General features: G+C 40.9%; 1 protein-coding gene across 2 annotated transcripts in view; it reads right to left on the reverse strand.

Moving 5' to 3' along the window:
• BRWD1 (bromodomain and WD repeat domain containing 1) overlaps positions 1-23,952 on the reverse strand; it is a 109,242-nt gene that overhangs the window by 82,367 nt on the left and 2,923 nt on the right. For both annotated transcript variants that reach the window (XM_065397572.1, XM_065397571.1), the window contains exons 5-12: positions 22,184-22,334; positions 18,833-18,931; positions 17,996-18,156; positions 15,014-15,235; positions 11,641-11,741; positions 7,984-8,054; positions 6,045-6,145; positions 3,008-3,048 (exon numbers count right to left, since the gene is read on the reverse strand). In XM_065397572.1, coding sequence (XP_065253644.1) covers positions 3,008-3,048; positions 6,045-6,145; positions 7,984-8,054; positions 11,641-11,741; positions 15,014-15,235; positions 17,996-18,156; positions 18,833-18,931; positions 22,184-22,334 — 947 coding nt within the window. The remainder of the gene's footprint in view (positions 1-3,007; positions 3,049-6,044; positions 6,146-7,983; positions 8,055-11,640; positions 11,742-15,013; positions 15,236-17,995; positions 18,157-18,832; positions 18,932-22,183; positions 22,335-23,952) is intronic.

The following is a 23,952-nucleotide window of genomic DNA, read 5'->3' on the forward strand; positions in this document are numbered from 1 at the left end:
ACTCGGCGGAGCAGTTCCTGGTGCGCCCGATGGTCAATCGGGGGAGGGCCAGACACTGTTGTGCCCGCCACGGCTTCGTCTGGCGAGGAGGAAGAGGTCAGGGCCTTTTGCGCGTCTTCCTCCTCCTGCAACTCCTCATCAGCTGGGCGCTCCTCTAGAGTGCGCTCTGTGACGTGGGTCTGAGACGGTGCCGGGCTCGGTGCCAAGTCAGCCCTTTGTCGCTCCGGCGGCCTGGAGACCGTGGCCTCCTTGCGAGAGGGTGGGCGCCACTGCGGAGAGCGGGACCGGTGTCCCGAGGGGCCAGATCTCGAGGTCCTGGATGGGGGGCCTTGCTGGTGGTAGGCCCAAGGGGTCCAGAATGGCCATTGTCCTGACTGGCCCCATTGTGGGTGCCAAGTGGCTTCGTGTTCCCTACTGGCCTGTGCCCTGTGGGCATATCTGTTGGACCGGCCCGAGTCTGCATCCGAAACCACGGACGGTGATCTGGAAGGCCACGGCGGTGCCGTGGAACAGTGCCAGTCCGGGGTCGGAGAGTAGTGCCTCCGGGACCGGGAGTAGCGTCTTGCCGACCTGGATCGGTACCGGTGACCTCGGGACCGGGAACGACTGCGGGTGGTCGGTCTCGGGGATCGCGTAACTGACACGTCCCGGTGCCTACTCGAGCAGAGCTGCTGGGTCGGTGCCGGGCGCTTATTGGGGCCCGACTGTTGTGCGGCTCTCTGCGCGGAGGGAAGCCGGGAGTCCACCGAGGTGGAGCTCGACCGGGACCGGCGCCGTGAACGGTGCCGAGATGGTGACCGTGATGGGCGCACCATTGCCGGCTTGCCTCTGGATGGCAGTCTCGGCAGATTGTCCTTAGCGTGGAGGGGGCCCTCAGCGGACAATTCAATGAGGTCCTTTGCGGCCTCAAATGTGTCCGGGGTGGAGGGCTGTTCCAAAAGCTCCTCCAGCCCTTCCTCCTCACTCGACGCGCCTATCCCGGGGCTCGATGGGCCTTTCGGCGCCGGAGCCACTGTCACCGGGATTTGTGCTGGGGCCGCAACGGCCTTAGGCGCACTTGAGGTTTTCGCGGGCGCTACCCTCTTATGCGGGGAACGTCCTCTGGCCTTGGGTTGGCCCTTCGATTTTGCCGGCGAAGACGACCGGTGCCGGAGGCGGTCCCGCTGAGTCGGTGCCGTGGGCTTAGGATGCCCCGCCGGCGTCGGATCACGGACCGATGCTGGGGCACTCCGCACCGAGGTTGACGGTGCCGTCGAAGTGGAGGGCTGTAACGCCGTCTCCATGAGCAGCTGCTTAAGGCGAAAGTCTCTCTCTTTCTTAGTCCTGGGCTTGAAAGCCTTACAGATCTTGCAGCGCTCCTTTTGGTGTGCTTCCCCCAGGCAACGGAGACACGAGTCGTGTGGATCGCTTAATGGCATAGGCTTGCGGCACGTGGCACAAGTCTTGAAGCCTTGGGCGTGCGGCATGCCCCGCCGCCCAGAGCCGGTGCCGGGGTTGACCAAACACTTAACACAAAGAAGTTTAAGTCTTTCTAAAGAACTGATAACTGCTAAGCTTAACACTAGCTACTAAGAACTGATAACTGTAAAGATAACACTAAGTACTATGCTAAGGGACACTCTCAGACGAGAGATAGAGTTGTTCCAACGTCGCCACGGACGGTAAGAAGGAACTAAGGGAGGGTCGGGCCCGCAGGGATATATATACACGCTAGAGCGGGGCACCGCTCTGGCGGGAGGGGGGACCCTGCCGGCCCGACGGGAGCCGCTGAGGGAAAAAGTTTCCGACGTTCGTGCACGCGGTGCGCGCACACCTAATGTGTAATGGACGTGAACAATCACTCGAAGAAGAAGTCCATTTCTTAGATTGTAAGTTCCTTGGTGCAGGAACTGAGTCTATCTTTGTCTCTGTACAGCACAAAGTACAATGGGGTCCAAATACTTAGATGGCCCTGTGGGCATTATGATAAAATTAAATAGTTTCTTCCTACTACTTCTTTCCCCTGAAGCCTTAGATCCAATTAGGGGGCTTCTAGTGGATGTGATGCAGAGGTGTAGCGTTCCTAGCATCTGACATGGAAAAGGGGTGGCAAAAAAGGTAATACTGGAGCTGATAAGCAGGCTAAATGGAGAGTATGCCCTGAAAAACTGGATTATGCATAGGGAAACTGATGCTCAGATGAGAGAAAGAAGGTGCCTGTGACATAACTTGACACTAGCAGGATACAGGACATTTCTAGCTGTGGGAAGAGAAGCGGGTACTGGAAAGGGTGTGTAGCAAGGAGGTTGGGAGGGGGAGGGGGTGGAAGATCCTGGCAGTGTCAAAGAATGAGCCATCTTCTGTAAGGACCCCCAGTAGCAGGAGCTAGCAAATCAAAGTGTCCTCCCTTCCCCTGTTACATCAAACCCAATATTCAGGATCTTTCTCCAACAAGCTACCAAAGAGCCAGTTAAACAAAACACCACAAAAACCACACAAAAAAAGGGGAAAAAAGCAACTTTACAGACATCTTAAATGTGACTGGAAGGATATACCAACCTGGACAATCCAGACAGGGTCCTTTGCTTAAATATATGCACTGCTGCTTTGTAAGATTTATGGGTGTGGTTTTTAAAACTGCTCAGCATCAGTTAACTCTGCTCCCATTTAAGACAACGGGAATTTTACCACTGCCTTAAATGGAAGAAGCAGAGTTAGGCCAATGTTTACTGCTTTGAAAAGCCAACCCTTAATTCTTATTAGATATATGACAACACTTTCCCATAGAATAATAATAATATTTAAAGAAATCAGCTTATCCAAATAGAAGATATGTTAAAATATTCACAGGGAACAAAAGCACAGAGCTGAAACGAAAGTGAACACTGTACTCCAGAGAAATGTAGATCATCCTTCAAATTATAGCTATATCAGATTTTCTTAGTTGAGCACTCCAAGAGTGTGACAATAGGTATTTAATGCCAAAACATTTAAAGGACATATTTACATGTTGAGTCTTGCAACATACCTATCACCACCGTTCGAAAACTGAATGCTGTCGACTTTGTCCTGCAAAAGAAAAAAGTTTTTAAGAGAGAGGTTAGAAGTTAAATTATTTTAAATCGGGAACTTAATTTCTTTTAGAAAATGTACGCAGCCTTCTTCACAAAAGAAGTTAACATACAGGAACAGAAAAAAGTATTAGCCAAGTCCCAGAGAATGTGATCTCTTTTGCAACACACTGCAGAAAACTGTCCCATTTCAGAACAAATTTTGATTAAACAGGTTTCAGAGTGGTAGCAGTGTTAGTCTGTATCAGCAAAAATGAGGAGTGCTCGTGGCACCTTAGAGACGAACAAATTTATTTGGGCATACGCTTTTGTGGGCTAAAACCTGATGAAGTGGGTTTTAGCCCACGAAAGCGTATGCCCAAATAAATTTGTTAGTCTCAAAAGTGCCACAAGGACTCCTCGTTGTTTTTAATTAAACAGTTTCACAGTACAGAATTTTTTTGATCCTAACTGGTACGTATAATTGCAAGGTCAGCAGATCCCTACACAATTATCTTAGTAGAATCTGCTAATGTTCTGATGCTAAATTTAAATTACAACTTTTAAAAGAATGGTCCACTTTTTAAACTCATCTTGTTAACATACTTGGAATGAATTTGTGAAACGTTACAAACCCTTCAATAAGTAACTTCCCATTAGAAACTAGGCATTTAACTCACATTTGAATTTGGACTTTCACTACTCTAAGCAAGTTAGAATCTAGAGGAACTGGTTTCAACAGCAAAATTATATTTGCGCAGAGTAAGCAAGTTCCTCCCTCCCCACTCCAGACACGAAATACAGTTAGCTATTCATTTTCATCAATATAAAATGAATGGGCAAGTAGATGATGTACCAACGCCAGAAAATTTGCAAGTTTTGGAAGTCTTCCCTAAAGGTAATAATCAACACTCATCAACTCTTATCACCCCCCAAAACATACAATTAAAATGAGGAAGTTAAGTTAAAGTATTATTTGGAAAGAAAGCAACCGAAACAGAGATACAAAGGAAGATAGTAAATATTTAAAAAGCCATTAATAACTCTTGGGAAAAAATTTAATAACCACATTGAGACCTCAGATCTACAGATAAAATGTAATTCTCATACATCTTTGACACACTTACTTACACTCTGACCACTAGTGCATCACCACTAACACCTATTCTAACATTTAAAACTTCTAAACAGCTTCAGTCATTTTAAAAAAAAAATTAACCTGCCAGAAAAAAGTGTTCTCTTCTCCTGGGCCTAAATATAGAATCCTCTCCACGAACCACACCCGCCCATGGCCCAGGACATGCACTACCCTGTCCTGCACAAGTAATAAGTTTAAGGTATGATAAAAAGCAACTTATGAGCTCTGGAAATAGGATTTTTACACTAAGTGAATACACCACTTTCCAACCAGACACAATTCTTGTTTATAACCCTGAAAATTACCAAGGTATCTGTCTTTAAAACTGACATGTAGAGGTGTTTTAAACACATTTGATAGTTTTGTATCTCTTTAGAGTCCTGTACAGCTGGACTCATGGTGCTAAAGATGCCTTACTTCATAGGCGAATGATACATAAAAAATTTTTAAAACCTCAAACCCTATTTTATAAAGCATGTGGTACACATTATATACCACACCTTAATGTATTAAGGTTTATTGGCACACAAGTAATGTAACCATTCCCAACTCATACTGCTAAAACCGTGGTCCTATGGAATTACATATTACCTGCCCCTCCACCCCCACCTTCATTCTCTAGAGATATGAATATGTCTCTCTCTCTAAAAAATGGTATAATATACAAATTAAGAAGTAAGCATGCTTGCTAGTCAGTCTACATTCCTCTAATGCTTCTGCTCCCATAATAAAGGGTAGATCTCTCGTTACTACAGGAGATGAGCAATAACCGGGAGAAACACTAAATCAAATTACCAAATAAGGCAGCAATAACACTTACAAGAAGCAAAGGAGAGAAGCTAAGTTTTTATGTTATGGAGGAGGACCCAAGATCACAATGCCTATAAACACAGGGGGCCAAATTCTCATACACTAAGGCCTCCTTTTATAGTTCTGCAAGTGTGAAGTAAGGGTAAATGTAATTTATTCTTGCTTTAAGGCTCCTTTACACTTCCAGAGCAGTATAAATGTGAATCAGGCCCCTGAGAACATCTATAAAGGAAGGATTTTTTTTTTTTTTTTAAAGCAGGGAACATGCTAGAAAATACTTAGGCTAGCCATTAAGGAAGTTATTAACAGTAAGAGCAATTGAAGAGAAAATTGGGCACCATCACTGTAGATACTCAGTAGGTTACATAAGCCATTAGGGAAAGCAATGTTGGGAGCAGTCCTATCAAATACAAGGAGTCAGACTAATGCAACTCAAGTGGCCTTTAGTGGCCCTAATACTTATGTTGTAAGAAGAAATATTTATTGAAAATATCCACTAACTGTACTTCTGATCTAAAATAGTCACTGAATTTCAAGTTATACCATACAGTATTGCAAGCTTAAATCCATAAGTGATAAATACAACCATTTTAGCATGTATAACCGATATGTATTAATGCACCACAAATGAAAGTACACACCTATGTCTTGCATGTTTAACATTAAAACCTGATACAAATTCTAATGTAAAACATGCAAGACGTGTGTACTTTCATTTGTGGTGCTGTAATAAATTACACTTCTACAGTGGTATAAATGCAAAGGAGCCTTAAAACAAGAACAACATTTACCTTACTTCACACCTGAAGAACTGTATAAGGAGGCTTTAGTGTATGAAACATACTTAAAATAAAACATACTTAAAAGAATATCATTGTGATATGCTCCCTCAATTCATTAAACCCATATAAGTGTTTCACGTTACTGTCACTTATATTTTCACACCAGTATGCAAAATTTTAATCCAGTAAACTTTTAAAACCATATCTAGAATGCTGCTAGAAGCCCCAACACAGTTCTTCAAGTATTTTAAATAGGTGACTTGTAGATTTAACAATCTTACTTACAGCATGGCTTTCCAGTTCAGCTATTTTTTCAGGTGTTTCAGAGCCAAAAAAATACATCCTGATAACATGATCTGTACTGCCTGTTGCTAGAAACGTACCACCTGAAAATTCAAACAGTAATTAAAAAGCTGACGTGGATAAGAATTTTCATTTGTTACAATATCAGGTAGAACATGATGGATTAAAATTCTGACAGGTGTCAAATTTCTTGCTCTTTTCCCACTATACAAATGTGGGGTGAAACTGCATTTTTCTTAACAAATCCTTTTTTAGCCATAAATAATAAAAAAGTAAAATCACTAAATTTTAGTATGAAAGTTTAAAGGGAAGTATAATAGTGAGAACTTTCTAAAACAAGGTTGCAGCTAAAATTATCTACTGTTTTTAGAGTAGAAAGACTTCTCCATAGTTAAAAAGAGTGTTACATTGGCTATTCTTCACTGGAAATACCCACATTGTAAATGAAATGAAGGGTCAAGATGAGAGATTTTATAGCCGGGAAAGAGTAAAGGGGGGGGGGGGGAATCCAGACAATACATTTTTCATTCTCCTGCTTTTGTTTATAAACGATTCATCCAACCACTGGGAACTGAAAGAAGCATGGTCAAAACATACAAGACATTAAGCCATGTGCAAAGTGCATGCAAAGCCAATAAATTCACATTACACATTCTAAATATACTGTTGCCCCCATGTAAGAATTCTGGTGAATTTCAGGGCCTTACAGTTGGTCAGTTTTGGTTACTGGAGAAATACTGATAGGAAGTCACACTGTGTGTTTTATTTACATTACGTACATGTATCCTGCTTCTCTTAATACAGATGAATCCAACTCCAGAAACCCCAGCTCAGTAACCACCTGGAACAGCTACCTTCAGTGCTGTCCCGCCAGGTCTCCAACTGTCCTCTTAATGGCTACAGAACCTTCCCCCTCCTGTATGAGCTATCATCCTCCAATCACAAGCCAGAAAAGCAGCAGCAGATTTGTCACAAACCTTCTGCCAACCTATTGTTTTTGTGACGACTCTTCAGAGCATTACTGAATGCACAGAGTAGATACATAGATAGATAGATCCCCACTGAAAATGCAAGAGATCATGTAGTTCTCTAGGGTGGAGGTATCAATAGGGCATATCAGTCACGTTCTATGTCATGTAGGAGCCCAACATTGTATTTACAGCTATACTCTTGTTGCCCAACTAGAAAAGAGTGCTCCAGAAGTAGCTGATGTGCTCAGCACAGGAGAGGGCAAAGTAACTTGCAAGGTTCAGTTGTAACAAGTTCTTTGTTAAGAAAGTCTTGTCCATTCTTTCCCAGATGCTAAACATTATCCATCTGCTGGCCTGATCGGCTGTCCCAGAAGATGCACTACCTGCCTGGAGCCTGCATCCAAGGTGTTATGGAAAGGTTCATCTGTCTCTCTGACAACTACCCCACGCTGCTCATCCATGTGGACACTTATGATACTGCCAGGTATGACCCTAATCAGATCAGCAATGACTGTAGGGATCTGGGAGCAAGTGTGAAGGAGTCAGGGGTGCAGATTTAGATTAGATATTATGGAAAACCTAATTGTAAGAGTTGTTAAGCATTGGAATAGGCTTCTGCAAGAGACTGTACAATCCCTGTCATTGGAGATTTTTAAAAACAGGTTGGACAAACATCTGTCAGGGATGGTCTAGGCATGCCTCGGGGCAGGGGGCTAAACTAGATAACCTCTAGGTCCATTCTAGCCCTACATTTCTAGGATTCTATAAAACAAGGTTTTGTACAAAGAACAGGATAAAGTTATATGGATCCTTGCATCCAATTCTGGAGTGTAAGGAGAGGAATTATAAGATTTATTACAAGTGCAGGACAGTTGAAATTGACAGAATGTTTCTGTAGATTAGTGGGAAAAAATGAAAAAATGGCCAATATCAACATGCATACAACTTACCAATGCTAAAAGAAGAACATAGCATCTGAACTCCAGGCCTGGATTTCTCTGTAAACTTCACTGGCCGATTACTTTAAAAGAAAAAAGTTGCTGAAAAATCAGGACATGCAATGTAAAGATTAAAGGTTAACACAATCTTCCAAAATCTGAGTTCACATTGCCACAAACACATGCACAATCACCAATGTCAAGGATCTAAAGTGATGTATGTTTTCTTTGTGAGAAGTCAGAATTACAGTAAGCTCAGTTTCCATCCAAGACATCAAATTATTGTGCGTTTGATTTTTTGGAGGGGGGGGAGAAAGGGGGCTGTTGATTAATTGCAGTTAACTCATGTGATTAACTCAAAAAAATTAATTGCAAATAATCACAATTTTAATCGCACTGTTAAACAATAGAACACCAACTGAAAATTTTTTTGGATGTTTTTCTACATTTTCATATACACCTCTACCCCGATATAACACGATCCAATATAACAGTCATTCGGATATAACGCGGTAAAGCAGCGCTCCAGGGGGGCGGGGGCTGCGCACTCCAGCGGATCAAAGCAAGTGTGATATAACGCGGTTTCACCTATAACGCGGTAAGATTTTTTGGCTCCCGAGGACAGCGTTATATTGGGGTAGAGGTGTAGTATTCTGTGTTGTAACTCAAATCAAAGAGTATATTGTTTATTACAAATATTTGCACTGTAAAAATGATAAAAAATAGTATTTTTCAATTGACCTCATACTAGTACTGTATTGTAATCTTTGTCGTGAAAGTACAACTTACAAATGTAGATTTTTTGTTACATAACTGCACTCAAAAACAAAACAATGTAAAACTTCAGAGTGTACAAGTCCACTCTGTCCTACTTCTTATTCAGCCAATCACCCAGACAAACAAGTTTGTTTACATTTACAGGAGATAATGCTGCCCACTTCTTATTTACAATGTCACCAGAAAGTGAGAACAGGCATTTGCATGGCACTTGTGTAGCCAGCATTGCAAGGTATTTACGTGCCAGATATACTAAACCTTCATAGGCCCGTTCATGCTTCGGCCACCATTCCAGAGAACATGCTTCCATGCTGATGATGCTCATTAAAAAAATGTGTTAATTAAATATGTGACTGAATTCCTTGGGTGAGAATTGTATGTCCCATGTTCTATTTTACCTGCATTCTGCCACATATTTCATGTAATAGCAGTCTCAGATGGATGACCCAGCACATGTTGTTCATTTTAAGAACACTTTCATGGCACATTTGACAAAACGCAAAAAAGGTACCAATGTGAGATTTCTAAAGATAGCTACAGCACTCAACCCAAGGTTTAAGAAGCTGAAGTGCCTTCCAAAATCTGAGAGGGACGAGGTGTGGAGCATGCTTTCAGAAGGCTTTAAAGAGCAACACTGATGCAGAAACTACAGAACCCGAACCACCAAAAAAGAAAATCAACCTTCTGCTGGTGGCATCTGACTCAGATAATGAAAATAAACATGCATCAGTCTGCACTGCTTTGGATTGTTATCGAGCAGAACCCATCATCAGCATGGATGCATATCCCCTGGAATGGTGGTTGAAGCATGAAGGGGTATATAAAACTTTAGCACATCTCGCACGTAAACATCTTGCGACACCTGCTACGAACAGTGCCATGAGAACACCTGTTCTCACTTTCAGGTCACATTGTAAACAAGAAGCAGGCAGTATTATCTTCTGCAAATGTAAACAAACTTGTTTGTCTGGGTGATTGGCTGAACAAGAAGTAGGTCTGAGTGGACTTGCAGGCTCTAAAATTTTACGTTTTATTTTTTAATGTAGTTTTTTTCGTACACAATTCTACATTTGTAAGTTCAACTTTCATGATAAAGAGATTGCACTACAGTACTTGTATGAGGTGAATTGAAAAATACTATTTCTTTTGTTTTTATACAGTGCAAATACTTGTAATAAAAAATAAATATAGTAAGCACTGTACTCTTTGTATTCTGTGTTGTAATTTAAATCAATATATTTGAAAATGTAGAAAAAATCCAAAAATATTTAAATAAATGGTATTCTATTGTTGTTTAATCACGTAATTAATTTTTTTTAATCACTTGACAGTCCTAATTTTTTTTTTAATATATTCGTGAATTTATGAATACACACACTGAAAGAGCAGAGGTAATATGGAATTCCTCACAGTTTGGGTTTTCTCTTCTTTGCAAATCTGATTTACACACTCCATGACATGTCCAATAAGTGCTATGCTGGTGACATTGCACCACATATGGAGCTTGGCCTACAGGGGTAAGGTATTTCCCAGGATTCTGCAGTTTCATGTAATTTTATGAGGTGTAAAACAGATTTAAAAATCAAAGTTTTGCAAAGATATGCAACTGTTGAGTAAAAAGCTTGGTTTCATGCTCTGTGACGATGCAATGTCACCAGCTAAGCATGTATTGTAATCACTCATGGAATAGATACTGATAAATATGGATCTGGGAGAGATGAAAAGGTAAGATTTTAAAAAGTCAGTTATATGCCCAACTTTGTTAATTAAGAAAAAAAAATCCTGTAACTGAAATGCTGTTCTACTCCAAAAATTAACTGTAAAAAATGGCATTTTATGTTTCCATGTTAATTACCTTAATGACTTCCAGAACACAGGTATTTTATTTACAAAACTCCCTCATATAACAATGCAAGAATGATGTCTTATGTTTGTACATCACCCAGCACAATGGGGGCCAAATCCTGATTGGGGACTTTGAACACAATAATATTAAATGTAAAGTGCTTTGAGATCTACAGTTGAAATGCACTATAGAAGTAAATGTTACTTGTATTTATTTTTTAAACTTATTTTTAAACTACTAGCCCTATAAACTAAAACTGGGAACAGAGAGTGAACCTTGGACTTTTCTGTGTCACATATCAGTAAAATGCTCTTTGAGCCAAACTGTGACTTAGTAACACCTTTGCAACTACACTGACTTCACTGGCACAGGCGTAAGTGACTTCTTTTCACAATCTGAATTACAGGCTTTTTTGCTCAAGTACTGGAAGTTTCCACATTAGACATACTGGAACAGTTCAACAAATTTGAGTATTCTGTATTAGATATTATGACCACTTCCATGGAATAATGTTACATATATTCTGATCATGTATTCCTGCTTAGTACTAGGAATATTACTAATTTAGTAAACAAATTCCATATCAAAACTGTAAATTGTGGCAGTTATGAATTGAACATGATAACAGCATCTTTTAAATACACTTGTACACACAAGTTTCATTAAATGAACAAAAGTAGGGGGTCCCAGAACAACAGGACTGTCAAACTCAGACAGCAAAAATACCTTTACTATATGGGTCTAATATACTAAGATTTTCAATTTTACTTTTCCCACAGTGTTTCTGATGTCGTAAGAATCTAGTGAATTGGTTTGTTCATTTCTCAGGACAATGAATCGAGCACAAGTCTGTAATGAATGCAGTGTGTAATGGCACTTAAATATTCTGTAGGCTGCTGTATGGGATATTTTAAGCTTTCCTATGTGTAAACATCAAAAGATTATTTATATTTAAAAAGTCAATTTACACTCCCCAAAATAACTGCCATCTTATAATCAAGAAAGGGAAGACATCTGAAGAGCTAAACAGGAACCCACTTACATACCTGAATTTCATGGAATCTGCATCCCATTGCCAAAAGCAAACTGTTCCATCTGCACCAGTAGAGACCATGTAGCGCATGGAGCCTTTGACCATTGGACTAAACTAAAGTTAAAGCCATACACAAGAAATGTTAAGCTAAAAACTTGCAATTTTTTTTAATGACAATGTTCCCTGTTTGAAATTTCATAAGAAAGAAAATAAGTTAACTTTTTACAAATTCATATAACTTAATTATTCTAGATTCTAATGAATTATGGGAACAGTTGAAATTCAATTGCTGACACATACAACAAAGTTATAGGTCCTGAAATAGAAGGTTTTAAGTTGGGTTTATCTTGTGTATTCCAGCCATAACTATATTTAAAAGAAAAAAAGAGGCAAGTGCAAGAGATGTTTTACTCCTTTTAAAAAAAATCTCAATTGACTATCGCAGTTCACTGAAAATTTGTCAGTGAATTGTTCTAGGTAGCAAACACAGCATTCTAAAGACAGTGGAGGAAATCTGCACTAAGCAGGTACTTGTTATACGTTCTGTTTTAACCAGGTCACACACTTAAACTAGCATTGTCTAACCCAGGGGTCGGCAACCTACGGTACGCCTGCCAAACATGGCACGCAAGCCAATTTTGAGTGGCACGCTGCCGAGGTCCCGGCCCTAAGCCCCACTCAGTCCCCCCCGCCCACTGCTCTCCCCTGCGGGGGCAGGAGGCAGAAGCTTGGTCCTGCGGCAGCCAAGCTTCCCCCCTCCCCCGCTTCTTCCCCCAGCGTGGTGCTTTCCTGCCCCTCCTCCTCCCCCTCCCTGTGCCGATCAGCTGATGGCCCTTGCGAGGGGGAGGGGGAGCGGAGCGGAGCAGAGCCGAGCCGAGCGGCAGCGTGCTTCCTGCTCCGTAGAGGAGGCAGAGAAGAGGTAGGGACGGGATCTTGGGGAAGGGGGTGGAACAGGGCATATCCCTTCCAGCCCCCTGCCCTGAGCCGCTTAGGGCAGGGGGCTGGGAGCACCCCCACGAGCCGAGCACCCCAGCCCTCTGCCCTGAACCCCCCCCACACACCCTGCCTTCTGCCCTGCACCTCCACACACACCCAGCCCTCTGCCCTGACCCCTGAAACCCCCCCCCACTCCCAGCCTTCTGCCCTGAACCCCCCCCACACCCCCAGCCCTCTGCCCTGACCCCTGAACCCCCCCCCACACCCAGCTTTTTGCCCTGCACCCCCAGCCCTCTGCCCTGACCACTGGAAACCCCCCCCCCCCAGGTCTGGGGTCCCGGCTGCCGGCCCCTTGCCAGCCGGCGTCCCGGCCGCAGGCCCCGCTCAGCCCGCTGCCGGCCTAGGTGAACAGAACCCCAGGCTGGCAGCGGGCTGAGCAGGCTGGCGGCATAAGATCAGCATTTTAATTTAATTTTAAATGAAGCTTCTTAAACATTTTGAAAACCTTGTTTACTTTACATACAACATTAGTTTAGTTATATAATATAGACTTATAGAGAGAGAGACCTTCTAAAAACGTCAAAATGTATTACCGGCACGCAAAACCTTAAATCAAAGTGAATAAATGAAGACTCGGCACACCACTTCTGAAAGGTTGCCTACCCCTGGTCTAACCATTTACAGGTAACTTGCTCTGTACATGTAAGTTCACATACTGATGCTTTTCTTTAAGGATACTGATTCAAAGCTACGCAGGTGACTACCTCTTTAAAAAGAGCTACACAGGAGATGTGAAAAGCAACGTACACAGTGGTTAACTTTTTTCAACTCTTCCCAACACCAAAAACCTTATGCAATTTTGTAAAAGTAGTATTAAAGTCACAAAGCTTAGCAGCCAACAAGAAAATTCAACACAACTGTCTCAGGTACAAATACTCAACAAATCCACCAGCCTACTCGCGTTCTGCATTTTAAAAGTCACGTATAATGGGTGCTGAGACAAAGCAATGCTTACAAGCACCACAAACTGTGCAGGAATGAAAAGGAACCTCAACTCCAGAGTGCTGGAGGGAAACAGAATTGGGTGAAAGAGAACTTATCTTCTATTGATTTCTGTAAGACAAGGGTGTGGTGAAGATGCCAGCCTTCCGCTCCTCTCCCCCAAATCAGCCTGCACTGGTGGCAAATTGTATAAATTTTCTAATAAACAACCTGCTGTATGATTTGTTAAAAGTGGAATTACAAGGTCCTAAACTATGTAAAGTTTGAAAGACTATGGTTAAAACACAGCACTCACATTAAAGTACACCTCCACCCCGATATAATGCGACCCGATATAACACGAATGCGGATATAACACGGTAAAGCAGTGCTCCGGGGGGGGGGGGGGGGCTGCGCACTTCGGTGGATCAAAGCAAGTTTGATATAACGCGGTTTCACCTATAACGAGGTAAGATTTTTTGGCTCCCGAGGACAGCGTTATATTGAGGTACAGGTGTACATTATATATTGAAAGTAGAGAGTGGATTACCTACTACACACAACAGAACATACAGAATAAACTTGTGCATTGTTTATTCCCAAAATAAGGAGTCCTATGTTTGCGTGTTTTAAGATAAAGTCAGAAACTGTGGACTGCTGTTTCTCAAGCATAGGGTGTTTTTCTTAACACATTATCAAATCAATTTAATTCTGAAATATAAAGTTTTGGAATATTTTATGGAGTAAGTTTAAAATAAATTGATATTAAACCTGAGAAATAGTTCTTTGAAAGGAATATTCCTCTACAATATTCACAATATCCTAACATACAAGTGGGATATGAAACTGATTAGTCTATTTTTACTCTAAACTGAGAGAAATGGAAACAAGTGACAAGATTACAATATTTTAAAGTCTTGATTTTAATAATTTATGTTGACATAAAACAGTCGAGGTAGTATGTTTTCGTGCATATATGAGTTTTATTTTTGTTTTGTATTATTCAGTATTAATGTATTTTCTCTTAAATTAAATATATAATTTTTACCCTAATATTGTCCTTTTATTAAAAAAGAACCAAAACTATTCTTTCATTAAAAAGAACAGGAGTACTTGTGGCACCTTAGAGACTAACAAATTTATTAGAGCATAAGCTTTCATGGGCTACAACCCACTTCTTTGGATGCATCCGAAGAAGTGGGTTGTAGCCCACGAAAGCTTATGCTCTAATAAATTTGTTAGTCTCTAAGGTGCCACAAGTACTCCTGTTCTTTTTGCGGATACAGACTAACACGGCTGCTACCTTCTGTTTTACACTAAAACTGTCAGTGGTTTTTACAACTAATTTGGAGGCATAAAACTAAACATCATTATGGTATTAGTATGTTTTAATGCTTGTGTGCTATTAGATGTTGAAAACACAAAGCTACAAGACGAAGGATAGACATGCCCATTAATTAGAAATATACCTGTAAAGATGTAATGGATCCTGTGTGTCCCTGGAGCACAGCAACTGGTGCGCAAGTTCTCAGACACCATACCCTGATCATTTTATCACAGCTTCCAGCTGCAATCATAGTGTTTTCATAATTCACAGCCATATCAGAAATCTCGGCTGAATGACCTCGTAGTGTGGCGAGCAACCGGCCATTGTGAGTTGACCAAATTTTCACCAAGCAATCATCTGAACCCTAAGAAAAAAGGGTTACAGAACCTGGCATAAGTTCAAGTTTATAAATACTCAAGATACTATCTGCTTCAGTTTTGTCTTTAAAGATGATGAAATACATTCTGAGTCTGGAAAATTAAGATTTTCGATTAAACCCTGCTTATGCTATTGGTGTTTATGAAACCTAAAATTTAGTCATATTGCATAGTGGCTCGAGTCACAAAAATTAGTGAAAAAGCTACATCCCTTTCATCAAATTAGGCATCTATCTCTGCTTGGGATTCTCACCCAGGAACCCTCACCTGGAGTTAGGTGCCTAAGCTATTTTTTTTTTTAAGAAACAACCATGGGAAGGAGGAGGGAGCAGCCTCCAACTTTTAGCCCAGTGGGTAGAGCACTCACCTGGGGTGTGGAAGACTCAATTTCCCCCTCTGTCTAATGTGGAGTAGGGACTTGAACTTGGATTTCCCACCTCTCAGGTGAGAGTCCTAGCCACTGGACTATAGAATATTTTGGTGTGGGTCTCAATCTCTCCTGTTGAGGCTATTCCATTGTGCATAAATAATTATTCACTGAGCCAAAGAGAAAAAAAACGAGTACACCGGACCCCCGCTAGAACGCAGGGTTTTGTATCTACTACAGAGAACTTTTTCCAGAGGGTCTGGCTGGAGAATCTTGCCCGCATGCTCGGAGTTCAGCTGATCGCCATATTTGGGGTCGGGAAGGAATTTTCCTCCAGGGTAGATTGGCAGAGGCCCTGGAGGTTTTTCACCTTCCTCCGCAGCATGGGGCAGGGGTCGCTGGCTAGAGGATTCTCTGCGACTTGAAGTCTTTAAATCATGATTTGGGGACTTCAACAGCTGAGTCAAGGGAGAGAATTATTCCAGGAGTGGGTGGGTCAGCTTTTGTGGCCTGCATCATGCGGGAGGTCAGACTAGATGATCATAATGGTCCCTTCTGACCTTAAAGTCTATGAGTCTATGAGTATCCATGCGCGGTCCTGCGTTAACACGGGGACCGCGTTACCATGGATTCCAATGAAGGTAATTAAATTTGGGATCTATGCGCGGTCCCCCGCTATAACCGAATTCGCACTATAAAGACGCGCGTTCTAGCGAGCGTCTGCTGTATAATCCAAGAGCTAAGGCATTCACCTGAGAGGTAGAAAATCCAAGTTCACATTTCTTCGCCACATCAGGTATAGGAGAGAAACGAACTAGGAATTCCCACATGCAAGTGAGTGCCCTAGCCACTGGAATAAAGATAAGACAGGCTGCCTCCTTCTCCCCCCAGCCCATCACTCCCTCCCAGCATTCATAGATTCATCGATTCCAGGACTGGAAGAGACCTCGAGAGGTCATCGAGTCCAGTCCCCTGCCCTCATGGCAGGACCAAATACTGTCTAGACCATCCCAGATAGACATTTATCTAACCTACTCTTAAATATCTCCAGAGATGGAGATTCCACAACCTCCCTAGGCAGTTTATTCCAGTGTTTAACCACCCTGACAGTTAGGAACTTTTTCCTAATGTCCAACCTAAACCTCCCTTGCTGCAGTTTAAGCCCATTGCTTCTTGTTCTATCCTTAGGGGCTAAAGTGAACAAGTTTTCTCCCTCCTCCTTATGACACCCTTTTAGATACCTGAAAACTGCTATTATGTCCCCTTCTCAGTCTTCTCTTTTCCAAACTAAACAAACCCAATTCTTTCAGCCTTCCTTCACAGGTCATGTTCTCAAGACCTTTAATCATTCTTGTTGCTCTTCTCTGGACCCTCTCCAATTTCTCCACATCTTTCTTGAAATGTGGTGCCCAGAACTGGACACAATACTCCAGTTGAGGCCTAACCAGCGCAGAGTAGACCGGAAGAATGACTTCTCGTGTCTTGCTCACAACACACCTGTTAATGCATCCCAGAATCATGTTTGCTTTGCACATTGACAGAGTATTCTGGCATACTCTGAGAACAACAACTGGATCAAAACTCACAAGTGGGGCAACACCCAGCCTGAAGACCCTGCTGGGGCTTAGACATGAGAGAGGCACCTGGAGTGTGTGCATACTCATTAGCAGAAACCTAGGCATCTAGGGAACACTGCTGGTGGGAACTCAGACACTGGGGAATTTTAGACACCAGCTGAGCAGAGGTTTTGAGGATCTCAGTGGTGCCTAAATGTTTAATTTAGGCATATAACTTCCCTTTTAGCTGCTTAAATTCTTCTGTTAATCTAGCCTTAAGTGGAAAAAAGTTAGCCTGTTTGATAACACAAAAGTCATCCCTTATTATTTTGGCTTACTCTGAAGTTCACAGTAACCTAGTTTCATCCAAATAGATAACAGCAGTTTTTGATATCAAACACAAGCAGAAGACATTTGAAATGACATCAAAATAATCTGACTTTTTGTTAATTTTCTCTCCATTACCAAATCCACAAAATAACGGCAGTTAAAACAAAAGCTCTATACCATAAAACCAGTCGCCTTCTTCACTATTCACAAACATGCAACACCCAAAACAAAGAAATGTATCAAAGAAAAAAGCATGTATGTAGATATCAGTACCTAATAAGCAATAACGGCTAACAGTTCAAAAATGCTCCCCTCCATACACATGCCAAACAGTTCACCCAAATGAAGTGCAGGAGCTAATTAGCTTTATTTCTAAACTTTAAATTCTGAGGTCTGAATATTTCAGGCATAAATACTGAGCATTTAAAAGCTACTTTCCCGATATCCAATTAGAAATAGTTCTAGAAGACCCAGCATTCACAGCATCAACTCACAGTAAATATTCTGTGTCCAGTCCTATCAAATGCAACACAGTAGACTGCAGAGAGATGGCCAAGAATCCGCCTATGCATCCTTATGTGCTGATACATACTTCCTGGAAATGATGTTCTATATGTTGCATACCCAGTTAATTGTTTTGCACGATTTACTTCCACTAAAACAAATACAAATAGATTAAAGAATGCAAGCAAAAAAAAATAAATCATCCTGTGAAAAGCCATGTTTAAAAATTATTTCTAGGGAGCTTAGATGGTAATTAAAAAAAAAAAACAGGTCTCCTGTAGATAGCCACTCTGTCTTGCTTCCATAACCAATAGATTACTGGATTTAGTAAAGTGACTCTCTAACTTGTGTACAGAACTCCAAAGTTTATTCTGAGTTTGTGGGTTTATGTTACAAAGAAGCAGGGCAGCTTTTTAATGTAATCTCGCCCCAAATAAAGTAGTTTTTTTTTACAAAGACAGACAGCATCTTCTACCTCACATTTTGCTATGTACTTTCATAAACAAGAGAGTCCTTTTAACCAAACACCACTGACTTGCAGATACCATAAGTATCTCTATTTGCTTATTTGTACACTGGGTTTTTTAAAGCAGAAAGACTTTCATTTAGAATCTAACACCTTTCTCCTGCAATGAATTCTACATGGGTGGACCCCTGTGCTCATGCAGAGCCCCACTGAAGTAATATAAAATTCTATAAGTAAACTTTTAGAGCTGGTTCTTAAATGCAATTTCCATCACTATTTATATGAAGAGAAGCATAGAGAATATAAGTGTCAAGAAATACATATCACACTGAAGTTAGAAATGATTTTATCATCTACGTACCAAGGTTTGGTGGAGGGCCATAGTTTACAGGAATTTCAGGAGGTCTTCCTCTACGAAGAGCAGCTAAAGCAGAGCACTTCCAAACAGTATTCCTGCAATCTTTGACATCAATGTTAGTTGTATAGAAAGTTACCCATAAGAGCACATTTCAGAAAAGCAAAACAAATGTTACTGTTCTGAAATCCATTATAAAGTTTAGCAAAAACAGTAATGAATAAGCCTGACAAAGGGCCTCGTACCGCAATATTAAATTTAACAAGAGCTGAAGGAGCTCAGAACCTCTCAACCTAAAACTTTCCAACAACAGTTTGAAAGCCTAGTTTTAAGACAGGTTACAATACTGTCCTGGCAAGGGAGGTTTAATAATGACACACACAGTCACTTGCTCCAAAGGCTCAGAGGACTTTAATTATTTGTGAAGTACCAACATACTCATTTCTGCACAAAATACAGATCATACATTTATACAGTAAATGATTTACTAATTGAGTTGTCTGCATTATTGATGCGGTTATAAATAAAGCAACAAAATAACTCTGGCTATTCGAAGTCAACTTATAAAGTTTTTTTGCAAAATATATTTTTAGCAACATCTGTCCTCATGGCAGTTTACAGATAATAAAAATAAGATCACATGTGTCTAGGCTATTCTTGAAAAGTATTATGGGTCCCTTTTTCCAAAACAATGAAAGCACTTAAAGATTTATTTAAAACGAGAAGTTCCCCCTCAAAGAACTGCACTCTGTCCATCCAGTATCACCATAAGAAACTTTTTTACATGTTATATGTAAGTAGCTAGTACTGCAGATTGGGTTGCACAAGCATTTCCATTCTACCCGTTTTACATCTTTTCAACACTGTCACCTTTTAGGCTGACATTTTATAGGACTGTTTTCTGCCCAAAGGCGGCTTTTTTATTATTATTATTATTTATGTATTTATTTATTTATTTTTAAATTTGTGCCAATGGGTCAGCTGTTTGACTACAGGAAGAGAGGAGACTTTCCCCAATATTAAAAGTTATTTATTTTAACAGGTCGAGTGCTGAAATGGCAGCAAGTCTGATTCACAACAAATGCAAAGTCACTGCTCCATTCACTGTGGAGCTAGTGAAGTGCAGAAGAGAGGTAACTGGGAAATGCAGTGGCATCCGCTAAAATAGTCCACACCATAAAATGCAGTTAAAAAAATAATACAAACCCCACAGAATTTCTCTCACATACAAATACACTAGAAACACCTGAAGGTCTTACTGATTACTTAATCACCAGCCTAGCATTACTGTCAACCATCCACGATCAGAAATGAGGCCCGACTTCACATGCATTACTAAAATGTGAATGGGAAGACACTGCTGGATTGGTTTTGGCACAATTGGTGGTGTTATATATAGTGAGCCATTTCTATCAAACACAAAGTGCAGGAGCTCTCCTACTCCAAAAAATGGATCACTACCATGTTATCCCTCGAGATCCACAAGCAGAGTCAAAAAGGGACTGGCATTTATGTACAGAGTGCCTTGATACACTGAAAAGCCCCATCATGATCTGAGGCAGATACTCAGAGAGGTATCTCCACAAATTGAGATTGGAATGGACCTCAGCTGAAGCCAGGAACCTCTTGATGGTATACGAAGGCATAAAAAACCAGAGCATTTCCAAAAGGCTCCAAGGGAGGATGAGACTCCAATTAAAAACTACTCTAAGAAGGGTTTGGGTTGGGTTTTATAATATTTCGTCCTCAACTATTGCTTAAGTGGCTTTTAGGCATTCTCTTCCCCCACTTTGTTCTCACAGGTCACCATGTTTACCAATGACCCATCAACAACTGAAGTGGGATTAAAGACAGATAGAGCACTGGTGACAGTAGTCTCATGCCAATCTGATAGGTAGCAAAAGGTTGTGTTTTTTAAAACATCTTGTCATGACTGAGAAGAGGGTTTCTTTGCCTCTTCCATAACACCCACAAATTTTCAATCAGTGGATCTGTTCAGTCATAGACAGCTTGATTAGTTCTGGCTACCTCCATTGGACGGCAGATACATGTCCCTCCTCTTTGAAAGAGAGGTTGTCGTGACTTTCTGTGGGAAAAGTAAGTTGCCAGCCTCTCTGAAAGAAACAATTGTGCAACCATTGCTCAAAAATTAAACATTCATCACCTGACATTCACAATCTAGCAATAATCACCAAGTGTCTATTTCTACATTTATGGAGGTGGAACTATACCTTAATCTGCTCAGAAACTGAAGAAGCTGGCTTAAGTGAAGTTTCACACATACCTCCATGCATAGCATACCTCAAGATTAAATTGTTGCAACAACAAAAGCATGGATCAAATTAGCAAAGTGTGGGTCAAAGAAACTGTCAACTCCTGGTCCAGTGCAAATGAAAAAAGCTGTCCTGGTCATTGATGTCACTGAGAGCAGCTGGGAATCCAACAGTATTCAAACGCTCATAACAAACAGCAGGTACATACCCAGAGTAAAGGCACACATACAAATCACTGACTTATCTTCCAGTTGCTTCCCCTCATCCTACCAACATCACTTCCACTTTATCTGGATTGAACATCAGCAAGCTAGCCCTCATCTGTGCCCCTATCCAAGCACTGGGCAAAGTATTTGGAAAGTACTAGGTAGAAAAGGTGAGAGATATCTGCATTCGCGCTCTATTGGATTATGGGTGAAGTCAATCTGTTGTTTTTGACCTATAAAGCCCTAACTGACTTGGGCCCTTTCTATTCAAGACTATCCCTTTCTCAAAGATATTCCCTACAACTGTGGTCAGAGGAGGTGCTCAAACAAGAACATTCTTAGTCTAACTTAAACAAAGGGAGCTTCTAAGAGAGTACTCTCTATCAACGGCCTGAATTTTGCAACTCACTGTCCCCACTCTTAATCCAAAAGAGCCCAGTTTTTGACCTGTAAAGCCCTAGCTGACTTGGGCCCTTTCTATTCAAACCCATCCCTTTCTTAAAGATATTCCCTATGACTGTGGTCAGAGGAGGTGCTCAAACAAGAACATTCTTAGTCTAAATTAAACAAAGGGAGCTGCTAAGAGAGTACTCTCTATCAGTGGTCTGAATTTTGCAATTCATTGTCCCCATTCTTAGTCCAAAATAGCCGAAATCTGTTGATCTTCAGAGCAGGAGGAGTGAGCTGACTGCAGATTATTTGTGTGCCGATAGCTAATATTAGCGGCCAGGGTTGTTTCAGTTTCCCCTCCTAGTCTTGGAAAATTTGCAGGGTTTACTTTTAATACACGGCAATAGCGCTCAGACCCCTGGACAGGCTTCCCACCCCACTCCCCACTGTAATTGCAAAAATTTAAATAATTAAAAATAAAACAATACCTTTCGCTGTACGTAGCAATGACTGCCTCCCTGCACCAAGTAAGGAATTCACTCTTGAAATGCTGGGTGGAATCTCTTTATCCAGTATAGGGCCAATACGCTTGCAAATTTGCAACAAATGATCTGGAGCCACATGTTTGTTGGATAAGACCTGATAAGAATTTAAGTTTAAAACAAATATATGGCATATCTAAAATAGATGATCCTATGTATGTCGGTATTTACATTAACATTTAGAAGTGCCTAAATATTTATATTATATAATTCATAGAGCAGAATCAGTTATATAAACTCTGATCTTTACAGTAATGAATTTTAAACTTTAAACTTTTAAAATTTAAAAATTATCCAGGAATGGGAAAGCTGTTGTAGAGAGACCTACTATACATCAACATCTTACTATGGAAAATACAGACTTCACACAAATGGCTCAGACTGGAGCACCCTCTCATATTCAGTATTTTCCATAAAAGATATTTTACCACAATTAAGAGTAAAGCTTTAGCATAAGCAACACCACCACTTTGCTCCAGATGCACACAAATTTCAGTGTTTCAATTCTACATGATATAATCATGTCTCATGCTCACTATTTTTTGTCTGATTTAACCAACACTCCACAAAAATACTAAGGCTCCTTGATTCATTTTTTGTCTACTGTATGTCCGAAAAAATTATGTTATGGTCAAACGCAAGAGACAAATGAATATAATTGGCAATGTTGACTAAGAGTTGTACAAACTGGAAAGTTGTAGTCCACTGACATCACTTAAGGCTTAAGTCATCTACCTAGCTCCTCTGGAAAGAGCATTGGATTCTTCAAGGAAACTATGAAATGCAGCAAACAATCCTACTCTCACTGAACTCAATGGCAAACCTTCCAAAGCTTCCACAGACATCTTAGGGGAATAAGATCACGTCCTTTACCCACTCACAAAGGATTCTCAGATATACTTAATTTAGAATCCAAGTATACACAAGCACAGCATCTTGCAACCAAAAATGCATGCGCATTTTATTTCTCATATTTTCATTTTTTCAAAGTTCACTGCAAAAAACATGTATACAACTTCATGACTGACAACCTACTTGAGTAGGAGTCACATATTCAAAGTTAGGGTTTCCACAGCCTCCACAAATTGGCCAAATTTTTGTTTATAAGTATGAATTAGTGTGCCCATAAGATAAAAATATCAAAATATCAAAAAGTCAACCTTAACTTGAGGCTCAGGCTGCCCCATAACCAGAAAAGTAAAAATCAGACCCCCACACACTATTGCTGTACACTCATTTGGCAAGTACTTGTCTTAACCTGCATACATGTTTCATACGTACATGGGGGATGAGTTATAGTTGTGAGAACCAAAACCAGTGCCTTGACTTCTGTATATTTAAAAAAGGACAAACTCAACTTAAATTACACCCAAATTACCTTAAAGCAGGGATCGGCAACCTTTGGCACGCCGCTCCAGGCCAATGGGGGCGGCAGGAAGCGGCGCGAACCGCGGCCAGTGGGAGCCGCGATCGGCCTTACCCTGGCGGGCCCCGGGCCAAAGGTTGCCAATCCCTGCCTTAAAGTTAAGTTTAAAATAAATAAATAAATAAAAACTTAGGACCAATAGAAAATTTTCTGTAATTTAAAAATAAAAATGATTATTTACATTGAAATTTTAAGAAATCCCCAGCAGTGTTTAAAACCCAAATACTGCAGCACTAAGAATCTGAAAGTGGAACTCACTTAATGTTAAGGTGACTTAATTGACATAAAT

The sequence above is a fragment of the Emys orbicularis genome, chromosome 1, assembly GCF_028017835.1.
Source record: "Emys orbicularis isolate rEmyOrb1 chromosome 1, rEmyOrb1.hap1, whole genome shotgun sequence".
NCBI classification, from domain to species: domain Eukaryota; kingdom Metazoa; phylum Chordata; order Testudines; family Emydidae; genus Emys; species Emys orbicularis.